General features: G+C 61.9%; 1 protein-coding gene across 2 annotated transcripts in view; it reads left to right on the forward strand.

The window, feature by feature from the left end:
• Positions 1-13,611, forward strand: part of Cacna1a (calcium voltage-gated channel subunit alpha1 A) — a 180,676-nt gene that overhangs the window by 121,396 nt on the left and 45,669 nt on the right. For both annotated transcript variants that reach the window (XM_077105758.1, XM_077105759.1), the window contains exons 20-24: positions 2,305-2,753; positions 3,358-3,493; positions 4,736-4,865; positions 7,429-7,488; positions 8,046-8,152. In XM_077105758.1, coding sequence (XP_076961873.1) covers positions 2,305-2,753; positions 3,358-3,493; positions 4,736-4,865; positions 7,429-7,488; positions 8,046-8,152 — 882 coding nt within the window. The remainder of the gene's footprint in view (positions 1-2,304; positions 2,754-3,357; positions 3,494-4,735; positions 4,866-7,428; positions 7,489-8,045; positions 8,153-13,611) is intronic.

Genomic DNA, 13,611 nt, shown 5'->3' on the forward strand with positions numbered 1-13,611 from the left:
TGAGGGCGTGGTCCCCGCGGTATGGACCGAGGTCTGTCCCCTCACCTCCCTCCTCGCCGTCATCTCTCGCCCCAGCACCTGCTCTTTCATGGTGTCCAGGCGCCGCTGGCCCAAGACCCCCCACTGGAGGCAGCCGCTCCAGGGGCGCCCCAAGGCCCCAGGGCGGCTGAAGTGAGGGGAGCTTGGCTGATTCCCAGTGAAGGCAATCCCTGTGGACCCCAGGGCGCCGCCCGCCTCCCCAGACCGCTCCGCCAGTCCTGGCACAGGGAGGGGGCCCGCCGGGTCTCGCCCACCTGCATGGTCGCCATGGCAACCCAGGCCCAGAGGACGCCCAGCCCCGGTGTGTCCCGCCCTGAGCCCTGAAGCAGCCCCGTGCGCCCTCGGCGGCCTCCCGCACCCGCGGTCTCCTGCCTCCTTGGACTCCTCCGCGGAGACGCTGGAGCGAAGCCCCCCGAGGTGCAGGAGGCTCTGCGCCTGCGGCTGGTCAGAGGCCCTGACCCACAGCCAGCGGGAACCGAGAGCAAGAAGGACAAAGCCAACTGAGGCCAGGGCCCTCGCCCTCCCTCAATAACGTCACCTTGCAAGGAAGCACCCCGAGGGTCCTCGTGGTCCCTGCCGCCCTGTCCTGGGAGTGTTTTGCTCTATTTTCGGTGCTGGGCTCTTCACCCAGGGGCTCTACCCCTGAGCAGCCCTTTTTTATTTAGAGACAGGGTCTCACTAAGTTGCTGAGGCTGGCCTCAAATTTGCGATCCTCCTGCCTCAGCCTCCAGTGTTGCTGGAATTACAGGCACATGCCACCGCGCATGGCTTGTGTGATTTTTTTTTATACAACCTCTTGAGATGGTGACCAATGGATGGCCTCCTTTTTAAGTTGTGACTTAACTAGGTCTGCTTGGGGGCAGGAAGATCTTTCATTAAAAATCTAGACGGTTGGGGGCTGGGAATATAGTTCAATTGGTACAGTCCCTGCCTTGCATACACAAGGCCCTGGGTTCAATCCCCAGCTCTGCCCACCCCCCAGAAAAAGCAAAGAAAGGTGGCTATTATTAAAAAGAGAGAGAGAGGCGGTGGCCTCCGCCGTATGGAGCAGTTCTGCAGCGGCTCCAACCCAGCTCGACTTCCCTCCCAAGTGTCCCTGTGACCCATGTGACCCATGTGACGGAGGGTGAGGCCTTCCCCGCGGGGACTACAGTGGGACTGCCTGGCTTCTCCTTCCGGGAGGTGGGTACAAACAGCCGGTACCTACTCCCACCTGGGGTCAGGCGCCAGCCTCTGCTGACTAGCCCCAGGCTAGCTCCACGCTGGCTGTGCCGCAGCTGGCTGTGTGGCCCGGGCAGGGCCCGTCTGTCTCTGATCCCCTTCTGTCTGTAGAATGAGCAGGGCAGTGACTGCTGCCCTCGCCTGTGGCTAAGCCGCCACGGAATGGCCTGGTTTGGCTGGTTGGTTGGTTGGTTTGATATGGTTAGTTGGATTTAGTTGGTTGGATTGGGTTGGTTGGTTGATTGGTTTGGGTTGGTTGGTTTGGTTGAGTGGGTTGGATTAGTTTGGTTGGTTTGGTTAGTTGGATTGGCTTGGTTTGGTTGAATTGGTTGGTTGGGTTGAATTGGTTGGGTTGACTTGGTTAGGCTGGTGGGGCAGTGGGATTGGTTGGGTTGGGTTGGTTAGTTGGGTTGGGTTGATTTGGTTGGGTTGACTTGGTGGGTTAGGTTGATTGGTTTGGTTGGTTGGGTTAGTTGGGTAGGGTTGATTTGGTTGGGTTAGGTTGGTTGGTTGAGTTAATTGGGTTGACGTGGTTGGACTGGTGGGGCGGTCGGGTTGGTTGGGTTGGGTTGGTTGGTTGGTTAGTTTGGTTGGTTTCGTGGTTGGTTGGGTTAGTTGGGTTGGGTTGGGTTGATTTGGTTGGGTTAGGTTGGTTGGGTTGGTTAGTTGGGTTGGGTTGACTTGGTGGGGCGGTGGGATTGGTTGGGTTGGTTAGTTGGGTTGGGATGACGTGGTTGGCCTGCTGGGGCGGTAGGATTGGTTGGCTTGGTTGGTTAGTTGAGTTGGGTTGATTTGGTTGGGTTAGGTTGGTTGGTTGGTTAGTTGGGTTGGTTAGTTGGGTTGGTTAGTTGGGTTGGTTAGTTGGGTTGGGTTGGTTAGTTGGGTTGGGCTGCTGGGGTGGTGGGACTGGTGGGTTGGCTTGGTTTGTTGGTTTGGCTGTGGCTCTGGGGTGGCCCTGCCACTGAGCCACCCCAGGCCGCCCCTTGCCTGTCCCCGCCGTCCTGACTCTGCTGTGGTCCTTTTCCGCTGACCTGCCTTCCTCAGGGAGAACCAGGGCGGCGGGGTCCCTGTGTCCGGCCCCAACCTGTCCACCACGCGTCCAATCCAGCAGGACCTGGGCCGCCAGGACGCGCCACTGGCCGAGGACATGGACAACCTGAAGAACAACAAGCTGGCCACCGCGGAGCCGGCCAGTCCCCACGACAGCCTGGGCCCCACCGGCGCGCCCCAGAGCCCTGCCAAGATGGGGAACAGCACAGTCCCCGGCCCCACGCCCGCCCCGGCCGCCAACCCGCACAGCAGCGCCGGCCGCCGGGTGCCCAATGACCCTGGGCCCCCGTCGCACCCCGGCGCCCCCAAGGCCCCCGAGAACAGCCTCATCGTCACCAACCCCAGCAGCGGCCAGGACGCCTCGGCCAGGACCGGGAGGCCCGAGCACACGGCCGTGGACATCCCGCCCCCGGGGCCACCCCTCAACCACACGGTTGTCCAAGGTGAGCGGCTTGGGGACCTTGGGGACCTCGGGATGTCGAACAGGCGCTGCTTCAGCCCAAGGAGCGTCAGTATCTCAGATATTAGATCCAAACGTTGCATTTCGACCCGCGAACCGTGCTTTCTGAATCGTTAACGAGACGCTCTGCCTTCTTCTCACCCTGGGTCCTGGACGCCCAGTGTCCCCCACGCCCCAGCCTGTCCCCATCCAGTCTGGCCACGTGCCCTGTGCCCAGTAGCCACACTGCTGTGGCCTGAGCCCATGTCCCCCTGTAAGTGGGGCCCAGCCTCAGCATGAAGGTCAGGCGGGACAGGGACAGGGCTGACCAAAGCCCCCGAGAGGCCCAGCAGACTCAGGGCCACAGAGTGGCTGGGAACAGGTTTTCGGGGGCCAGGCGGTTCAGGTGTCCCCTCAAGGCTGTGTGACCTGAGGCAAGTCACTGCACTTCTCTGTGCCCCTGTTTGCCCATCAGTCAGTGGGGATCATGAGTACCCCCACAAGGGTCAGTGAGGACGCAGCGACGTGCCCCGTGCCTGGGGTGGGTGTGGACGGGAGCCCAGACTCCTGGGAAGCCACGGAGGGAGCCCTGGTCCTTGTCCCAACAGTGAACAAAAACGCCAACCCTGACCCGCCGCCGCGGAAAGAGGAGGAGAAGAAGGAGGAGGAGGAGGAGCCCGGGGAGGACGGCCCCAAGCCCATGCCCCCCTACAGCTCCATGTTCATCCTGTCCACCACCAACCCGTGAGTGGGCCCGGGGCCCCCAGGGAGGTGGGCGAGGGCCACGGGGCAGAGGGGAGCGACCCCCACACCACATCAGCCCTGAGTGGCCTTCCTGAAGTCGGGTAAGATGGACGTTGGCGTAGTGCATCCGAGCTGCCCAGGAGGGTGCCCTCGGCCTTCAGGCTCTGGTAAGGCCTGCGATCCAGAGCTCCAGTCACCTCCTCTTTGGAGACCCCGCCGTGTCCCACTCGGGCATTGGTGACTCTCTGGTCTTCGGGCTCCGGGCCACGTTCCAGATGAGCACTGAGGCACGGAGGGGCATGAGATGCCAGTCCCACAGCTGAGTCCACCAAGAAAGACATCTCTGTGACCCGCTGGTCCTCAAAACCCTCCATATCCCCCTTCTTCAGCCCAGTGTGGGGACCAAGACCTCCAGAGTCGTTAGGAGCCACAGGGCTGTGGGTCAAACCAGGCACCGAAGACGGCAGGAAACAGTTCTATTTGGCTGCAGCCAGGTTCAGAGGGGGCAGCTTTTGCTGTGATCAATCAGTCCCCTGGACCCCGAGTTCAGGGAGTTTCAGAGTCTGATTCCCAGCGTGTACGGGGAGGGGCTAGAAGTCCACAGTCTGCAGAAGTTCACAGAAAAGCAGCTTTTTCTGTCACTGTTCTGGTCAAGTTAACCCTTCAAGGACAACACCTGAGAATGGGAGAGCCTCTTCTCCCCTTTCTTCCCTCCCCCTGCCAGCTGTCACCATGGAGCCCATTTGTAACTTATCTTAAAAATGTAGACATCTCTGTGAAGCCCAGCTCAAGGCCAGAGGCCTTGTTTGCACATTTCTACAAAGTACTATGCTGGATACGTTTGTGAAAAACTAGTAAGGGGGTGTCCAGCACCTGGAGTGCTGGTATCTTCCCGGCCAGTGGCCAAGTAAACAGGGCGACAGGAAAATAGGAAGTTTATCTCCACTGGCCTCTTTCACAGAGACTCTCTTGCTGACAGTCCTAGAATCAGCCATGGTGAAGAGGCTTTTCTGTGGAGAAAGGGGGTGCCACTTCAGGGTAAACAGGACATGTCAGTGGCCCCCCTTGTGAGGTCTCCCCTGCCTTCTTGGGGTCCTAGGACCCAGGGAGAGCCCTAGATAAAGGATGGCTCGGTGGGTGCGGCCCTTAGAAGCTGGGGATCTTGCACGGTGCTGTGGTAGAAGGCAAGGGCCTGCGATGCCGAGCTCTGAGTGGACCTCTGCACACCATCTGTCCCCACAGCCTTCGCCGCCTGTGCCACTACATCCTCAACCTGCGCTACTTCGAGATGTGCATCCTCATGGTCATCGCCATGAGCAGCATCGCCCTGGCTGCCGAGGACCCCGTGCAGCCCAACGCGCCCCGCAACAACGTGAGACCCGCCTCGCCGGCCCCTTCCTCCTGTAGCCCCAGACTCAGGGCCTGGGTGGGGGTGGACTGGGGACACCCTCGGGCACAGCCACGTCTGCAGGGAGGGGAGGCACATCTCTGAGGGCAAGACGTCCCTAGAGGGGACCACCCGCTGGGTCCCCTGGTGGGGGTGGAGGGAACAGGACAGGTAGTTGCACCTGCTCTGCCTGGAATGGGGGGCCGGGGGCTGAGCCGGGGTGACTTAGAGGTGCCCCCTCAGAAGCCAGGTCTCCCCGTGGAGTCTCCCATGAGGACATGAAGCTTTGGAGGAAGGACCAGCTGGGAGGAGCCCAGGGGTGAGGCCGGGAGAGGAGAGGCCAAGGGGAGGCTGGGGCAGAAACAGCCCCAGCTTTTAGCTTTTGGAGAACAAAACCCTCCGGGGTCCAGGGTCTGCTAAGACCCGTCCACCCGGCCCCTGGCTCTGTGTGCCCAACCCCAGGCCCAGCTGCCTGAGCTACCCTAGTTGGAGGTCTGTCAGTCCATCAGTCAGTTGTTTGTCCTCGTGGTCTTTGGAGATGCTGGAGACTGGACCCAGGGAACTTGGCCTGAGCCCCAGCCCCAGCCCCAGCCCCAGCCCCAGCCCCATGCTGTCTTTTAGAGTCAGGGCCTCACTGAGCTGCTTAGGGCCTCACCGTTGCTGAGGCTGGCTGTGAACTCGCGATCCTCCTGCCTCAGCCTCCCCAGCCGCTGGGATGACAGGTGCGGCCAGGGTGCCGGCCACGGTGACTTATCTAATCCCGGCAAAGCCCTCTCCAGGTGCCCCCAACTGATGAAGGAGGGGTCAGATCCAGAGAGTCGGGGGGGGGGGGGGGGGGGGGCAAAGGGGGAGCAAGTGACCATCCTGGGTCACCCTTGAGATCTGCCAGTCAGAAGGGAGCCCTGGCCCTGGTGGAGAGGGGAAGCGGCGCACCCTGTAGGCGGGGCACCTCCTTGGGCCCTGGCCTGTCCCCTCCGCTCTCTGCCCAGACCCAGAGCCACCCTCCTCACCCACCGGTGGGGGCTGGGGCTCCTGCTAAGTAGGTTAGTGCCCCAGGGCGCAGCTCATGGCCTCGCGGGCTTTCCCTGCCCCCTCCCTGCCCCAAGGCCCTCGGGCGGAGGGCGGAGGGCGCAGGGCGCAGCTCCCAGGGTGGGCGGGGCCAGGATTCCTGCTGCCCCTGGCAGCGCCCAGGACCGCCCCACCGTGGGGACCGCCCCACCGTGGGGACCGCCCCACCGTGGGGACCGCCCAGCTCAGCAGAGCCAGAGAATCCCCGACGCGGAGGTGACCACAGCCCGGTCCCTCGCGCCCGCACCCCGGTGGCAGCCACACTGGGACATGAGATCAAAGCGACTCCTGCCGCCCGACCCCAGCTGCTCGGGCACCCACTCAGCAAGCATTCCTTGAGCGCCTGCTGTATGCCTGGCCCTGCACTAGGAGCTGCAGCAGCCACATGGGGACTACCTCTGCAGGACTGATGTGGGGACAACGGGATGATCGATACCATAACAGGCAGCTCCCCGGGAAAGGATGAGGGGTGCGGGGACAGGATCCCAAGGCTGCGAGGTGGCTTTGTAGACAGGTAGCCGCCGAAAGCCTCGCCGGGAAAGCCATTCCCAGCCAAGCATGGAGGAGGGGGACCCCACGGGATGCAGGGAAGGGCGTTTCAGGTAGAGGGAACAGCCTGTGCAAGGGCCCTGGGGTGGGATCCAGGAGGCAGGAGGCCAGGAGCAAGGGAAGGGTGGAAGCAGGGCACCGTGTCCCTGGGGAGGTGACCAGAAAGTCGTGCAGAGCCGCTAGACCAGCAGGAAGACTGGACTTCATCCCAGTAGCGGGAGCCAGGAGGGGCGAGAGCCTGACGCAGGTGATCACAGGCGCCCTCCGGTGGCCGTGTTCAGTAATTACCAGGCCTTTAAGTGCCACCGTTGGCCAGGCCACACCCTAACGCCTGGGTCACCACCAGCCGGGCCGTGCGCGGTGGAGAGGGAGTCAGGGCTGAGGTCCGGTGATCATCCAGGCGGGAACTGGTCGAGGCTGAGACAGTGGGGCGGGCCGACGAGAATCACCCACCCTGGTGAGAGCGTGGCCATGGGACACAGAGGGTGACAGCAAGCAGTCAGGAGGTCCCCAGTGCTTAGGAGACACCACATGGAAACCACACCTTGCCCAGGGACCCAGCGGAACCAGGGCGCAGTGGGGACAGGATCCAGTTACCCCTGAACTTGTCCAGGGCCCCCTGGGCGCACATAGAGCTTGGGGCAAATATACGGGGCGCCCTGGATGCTGGCCTCGGTGTCCGCCGTCCTCACGGAGGGATTCCATGGGATTTGCTGCCATCTGCTGGAAAGTCTCATTCACAACCTACAAATCTAGGGGTGGGAGGGGCTTTTGTGCAGTGCACGCCCTGCCCAACCCTATATGCCAGATATGCTTCCTCCAGGTGGAAACTTTGCTGGGGGCCTCACAGACCAAGGGGCAATTGCAGCATTTGGAGGGGTCTCTGCTGGAGCAGGTCGGTGATCCCGTGCCCTCTTCATGTCCCCTGCAGGTGCTGCGATATTTCGACTACGTTTTCACTGGCGTCTTCACGTTTGAGATGGTCATCAAGGTGAGCGCAGGGACAGCCGCCAGCGCCCCGCGGGGTTCCGAGCCCCCAGGACCCTCCGGGTGCAGACGGCTTCCCTGAGGCCTGGACGTGGTGCACGTGACCGAGGGGCGGCCACTAGAGTCGGGAGAGGGGCAGGGAGGGGAGAAGGGCGAGGCGACAGCCTGGAGGAGCCGCGCAGGGGGCGGCCAGCCGCGGGGCTCTGCGCCCGGGGAGGGGTGGGGCTGGGCTGGGTGTTCGCCGGCGCCCTCTGGCGGCTGCGATCAGGACAGACCTGAGGGCGGGGCGGACCTGGAAGCCAGCGCAGGTCCCTGAGGGCGGCACCGGGTTGGTGGCCTAGGAGTGGACAGACTCCTGGGGGTTGGGAAGGCAGAGCCCCCAGGGCTGGCTGAGGACCCGATTGAGGGGCTGCCTGTCACCGGGTGGGGCCTCCGCCCCCCCACGCAGGGCCCTCGCTCCTGCCCCAGGCCCGCTGCAGGGGGAGGTGGCGCCCACCTGTCCCCTGCACTTCCTCCCGCGGGCAGCGGGGGCCGAACCTCAGCGCCTGCTCTTCCCCGCAGATGATCGACCTGGGGCTGGTCCTGCACCAGGGCGCCTACTTCCGCGACCTCTGGAACATTCTCGACTTCATAGTGGTCAGTGGGGCCCTGGTGGCCTTTGCCTTCACGTAAGTCCCCACCCGAGGCCTCCGCTGGCCTCCTGGCCCCCATCCTCAACCTGAGACCACCTGCTCTCAGGGCCTAGAGATGGGGCGCGTGGGCTCTGGGTGGCGGGAGGGGCCGCATGTCACCAGGAGCTTCCACTGGCTTTATGCACGACACCGGAGAGAGAAGGAGCGGGCACCCCTTCTCCTCCTCCACGGCAATGGCCCGCCACCGGCCTCCTGCCGTGCTGCAGGACATCTCATCTCCCCTCTGCTCCGCGAGCCCCCCCAGAACCTCTGTCTCTTTGGGGTGCCCCTGAAAAGACAATCATGGATGAGTGTGCATGACACCCCACCCCGTGCCTGAAGGCCCCGTGCCTGTCCGCCGATGGCCCTGCGTCTTCCCTTCTCCTCAGGCCTAGGACCCTGCCCTCTGCAGGGCTAGATCATGGCACCTCCAAGCTGGTGCCAGGGCTGGGCCGCCCTTCCAAGATGCCACCATGGCGCTTAGTACCCACTCCAAAATGGCACCTGATGAGTTCCCGGCAGCCCTTCCAAGGGGCACCCGAGTTCTGGGCAGCCATTTCAAGAGGGCACCCTAGAGCCTCAGGTGTCCAAGTTCTGGGTGGCTGTTCCAAAATGGCACCCAAGTTCTAGATAGCCATCTCAGGATGTCGCCCAAGAACTAAGTGACCATGGTTCCAATTTTGAGCATCCGTTCTGAGATGGTAGCCCTTATGTCCATTCCAAGACTCGGCTGCCCCGAGTCCTGGGCAGCCATTCCAAATGACTCCCAAGCGTAGGTGGTCATCTCAAGATGGTGCCCAGGGGCTGCACAGCCACTCCAAGGTTTGGCTCCTGAGTTCTAGAACCTAAGTTCCAGGTGACCATTCTACTAGATGGCCCCCGAGTCCTGGGTGGACATACCAAACTGGTCCCCAAGTTGTACATGGCCATTGAAATGGTACCTAAGAACCAAGTGGCCACTGCAAGATGGCCCCCAAATTCTGGGTAACTGTTTCAAGATGGCACCCTTGGGCTCAGTCACCACCCCAAAATGCCACCTGATGTCTGGGAAGCCATTCCAGGATGGTCCCCAAGGGCTGAGCAGCCCCTGCCAGGTGGCATCCGAGTTCTGGGTGGGCACCTCCAGGTGACACCCTAATTCTGGACATGCATTCCAAGACGGCGACCACGAGCTGACCAGCCAGCAGCCCTTTGGGCCTGGTGTCAGCCTGCACCCCTCTGCTGCAGGAGCTTGCAGCAGGTTGGAGATCCCCTGACTCCGACTCGGGGACCCTCAGGTCCCCTGTGGCCATCACAGTGGACCAGCCCCGGAAGGGAGGGTCTTGCCAAGATGGGACCCCTCTCCCCGGACTCCCCCGTGCCTCGCCTCCTCGTTCCCTTCTCGGCAGGTGCAGGGGGCCCCTGGGTGGCTCCTGGCCAGACAGGAAGGGCTGGGCTTGGGAGGAGGACAGGACAGTGGCCGTTTCTGGCTTAAGGTGACAGTGGGCCTCGCTGAGGTTCTTCCCTGGAAACAGGATGGGGTCAGAGGACCAGAGGTCGCCAGGTGTCAGGACGCCCCAGGGCGGGGCAGAGGCACAGGGTGACCCTCTCCAGGCCACAGGCCACACCGTCCACTCCTCTCCTCTTCCCTTGTTCTCCCTCTGCCCACCCCCTCCACCTTTCTCCTCCTCCTCCCTCCCTCCCTCCCTCCCTCTTTTTAAGGCCATGACTTACTGGACAGCCAGAGCAAAGAGGTGGAAAAGCAATAATGACCATAATCAGGGAGTTGAGCTGCAGTGTCATTAAGATGCTCTGGAGGAGACCAAGTCACTAAATGCACAGCAAATTAGGGGAGAAAGGTTGCCACCAAGGAGACAAGGAGTTGGTGTCCTTAATATATAAAAAACAACCACGAATCAAGAAGAAACACTGAAGCTCAATAGATAACAAAGGATGCAAACAGAAATGGCATAGAACCCTGATGACTGCCGCAAACCCAGGGGACGTAAGATACAAACAAGACACAACTTGTCTCCTGTGAGTGAGCAGCACTTTAAAAATCATTTTTAGGCAATACGTAGTGTCCATGAGAATGTGATGAAACGTGGCCCCGTGTCCTTCCCCCATGTATGGAAGCAGGACCCCCAGGGCCTCTGGTAGGTCCCCTGGCAAGACCCTGAGAAATTTGGATTCCAGGAAGTCAGAACGTTGTACCAGGCTCAGCCCAGAGAGCCACGTCTGAGGAAGCCACCTGCAGGTCCCAGCCCAGCCCTGCTGCGCCCTCCACCGGCAGCTCCCCTCCCCTCCCCCTCCTTCTCCTCCCCCCTCCCTCCCTTCTCTTTCTCTCCCTCTTCCTCCTCCCCCTCCCTCTCTCTCCCTGCCCCTCCCCCTTGTCTCTCCCCTCCTCTTTCCCTCTCTCCCCCTCCCTCCTTCTCTTTCCCTTCCTCTCCCCTCCTCCTCCCCCTTTCTCTCCCCTCCCTCTTCCCTCTCCCCCTCCCTCTTTCCCCTCCCCCTCCCTTCTCTGCCTCCCTCCTTCCCCTCCTCCTCCCTCTTTCCCCCTCCCCCTCCCTCCTCTGCCTGCCTCCCTCCCCTCCCCCTCTCTCTCTTTCCCTTCCTCTCCCCCTTCCTCTCTCCACCTCCCCTTCCCTCCTCCCCCTACTTCCCTCTGCCCCCTCTCTCCCCCTCCCCCTTTCTTCCCCCACTCCTCCCCCTCCCCTCCCTCTCTTTCCCTCCCTCTCCCACTCCCTCTTTCTACCTCCCCCTCCCCTCCCTCTTTCCCCTCCCTCTTCCCCCTCCCCCTCCCCTCCCTCTTTCCCCTCCCTCTTCCCCCTCCCCCTCCCCCTTTCCACTTCCCTCTCCCTCCTCCCCTTCCCCTCCCCCTCCCTCTCCCTCTGTTCTCCCACCCCCTGTGGTCACCCTGAGCTGTGGCCTGGGGAAGGCCAATACTCTGTCCTCATCTGGCAACAGGAGACAAGTCCCCAGGCAGAGCCCAGACGGGAGGACCAGCTCAGGCCTTGGCCACCTTTCCTGTGGCCTCGGGCGGGGTCTGTGGCAGTCCCAAGGGCTCAGGATGCAGCAGCTCAGGAGACGGGGTGGGGTGGGTGGGATCCCTGGTCTCGCCCTCTGCTCACAGGCCCCGGGCTGAGCCTGGCTCACCCACGCTGTCCTCCACACCGGGGACCCTGCTGCTGCCCGCCATGTCCCCTTCCCAAGCTGACCCCCGTTTCTGCAGGGGGGCTGCAGAGGACCCAGCACCCTATCCATGGTCGCTCTCCCAGGCAGGCCGTGTGTACCACGGCTGTGACCAGGTCTGCAGGCTGGGAACCTCGCTTTAAAGCAGACCCAATCTGCTCAAACAGGTGTTAGGGGCTGGGCGGAGCGAGGGCTGGTCCCACGCAGCCCCACAGTGATAACGAGGAGGAGGAAGAGGGTCCCACCAGGATCTCAGTGTTGCACAGACTCGGCCCCTTGATGGACGGACTGTTTAGACTCTCTTAAGTGCAGTCATGCTTCACTTATGTTGGGGACACAGGGTGAGAAACGCACTCCAAGATGATTCTGTCACTTTCTGTCACTCTGCAAACTTCATAAAACAAACTTACACAAACCAGCCCCTGCCCTGTCCCTGGGGGTCATACCCTGTTGGGCCACCTGGACCAAGTGTCTTTACCCAGAGCTCAGCTGTGTGCAGTTATTCAAGGGCATCCAGAATTGCCTGCAGCTCACAGAACAGGCCACCTGCACCAGGTTTGGTGGCACGCGTCTGTGATCCAAGCTCCCCAGGAGGCTGAGACCGGAGGATCACAAGTTTCAAGGCCAGCCTCCATACTTTAGTGAGACCCTGTCTCAAAACTTAAAAAAATAATAAATAAGAAGGAGAGAAAGAAAGAAAAAAGAAACATGGACATGTTTGATGTGGAGAGCACTTGCCCAGGGCGCCTGAGACCCTGAGGCCACTCCCCAGCACCCAGAGGGGGGACACATAAAGCCACCTGCATCCTGGAAGAGTCCTATTTAAAAATTTCCAATCATTCCTGTGCAAGGAAAGGTCGGGACAGGGATGCCCTCCCCTGGCCTTGACAGGTTTGCAGATCTCGCAGGAAGTGGGAGCGTGAGATTTTAAGCATTCTGGCAAGTGCCAGGGAGAGCACCACAGGGGGCACCTTGAAACCGCCTGTGGCGGGAGAGGAGACCGAGGCCCCGCCCCTCAGCCCCGCCCTCCTCCCTGCTGAGTGTCCATCTGCTGCTGTCACGCCCTGCTCCCAGGGCCAGACAGCTGACCTGGCACAGCTGGCTGGGCACCTTGATCAAGCCACTCCTGCATACCCAAGACCCAAACCTCCAAACAGCCAGAGCAGGAGCCCTCGAGCTGCTGCTGCTGCCTGTTCCCAAAGGTCGTTTCCAAGTCGCGCCCCTGGCCGCAGGTTTCTGACCTCCTTTGCTGAGGCGTGTGGCCCTGTGAGGACTGTGTTGTCCTTTCTTGTCATCACGTGTCGTGTCCGTGGAGCGGGTGCCCCGAGGCCCCGCGGCTGTCCTCCTCTCGGGTCTTCTGCTGTGTGTCCGTCTGCTCACAGAGGGGGCAGGACACCCCAGCACTGGGCCAGCCTCCTCTCCCAGGACAGGCCCCGTGTCCAGCTGCTGTTGGACGTGCAGGACTCTGTCCTGGTACTTGGTGTCCCCCTCGCTAGGGACCCTGGGCTGGAGGGCAGGAGAGTCGCCCGGGTGTGACCCCCGGGGGCTGGGGAGGGAGGACACAGACCTCCAAAGTGGACAGAGCCCACCCCAGCCCCGACCGCGAGCTCGCGGGCCACAGACGAGACTCCAGGACCCGAGAGCCAGGGCTGCGAGGAGGAGGCTGTCCCTGGCTCTGCGGCCATGGTGGGTCGGGGCAGGGCCCTCCCCAGTGCTGTGACTGTGCCCCATCTCTGATGTGGGTGTCCCCCGAGGGTGTGTCGAACCTCCTGCCCGTCTCCACCCTCCTGCCCGCTCCTGCCCTCTGCTCAGACAGCTCTGTGTGGTGTGTGTGTCCCTCATCACTGACCAGCCATGTCCATGTGACCACCATTAACGCACCATTTCACCAGCCCTGGGCCCATGCATGGGGCAGCCAGCTGACATTCCTCGGCAGCTGGCAGATCATCATCGCGCCCTCGCTGCCAAGGGTCCATCTGGTGCCGCCACTCCTCCCCCAGGGCAGGACCACGGGCCGTCCCAGCTGGCACAGCACCCTGATCAAGCTGCTCCTGCATTCTTAGGAGCTGTGCTTCCAGGAAGCCAAAGAGGAGCCCTCAGGCTATCTGCCCCACCCACGAGGGCACCATTTTTCTTATATTTGATGAAACAGAGGAACATCAGAGTTCAAGATAACGCACCTGGGTTTGAATCTCAACCTGCCACTTCCTGGCTGTGTGCCCTTGGGAAAGTCAGTCTCCCTCTCTGGGCTTTAGTTTCCTCATCTGGAAAATTGGCATAATGGT

This window comes from Callospermophilus lateralis, chromosome 1, assembly GCF_048772815.1.
Source record: "Callospermophilus lateralis isolate mCalLat2 chromosome 1, mCalLat2.hap1, whole genome shotgun sequence".
NCBI lineage: Eukaryota > Metazoa > Chordata > Mammalia > Rodentia > Sciuridae > Callospermophilus > Callospermophilus lateralis.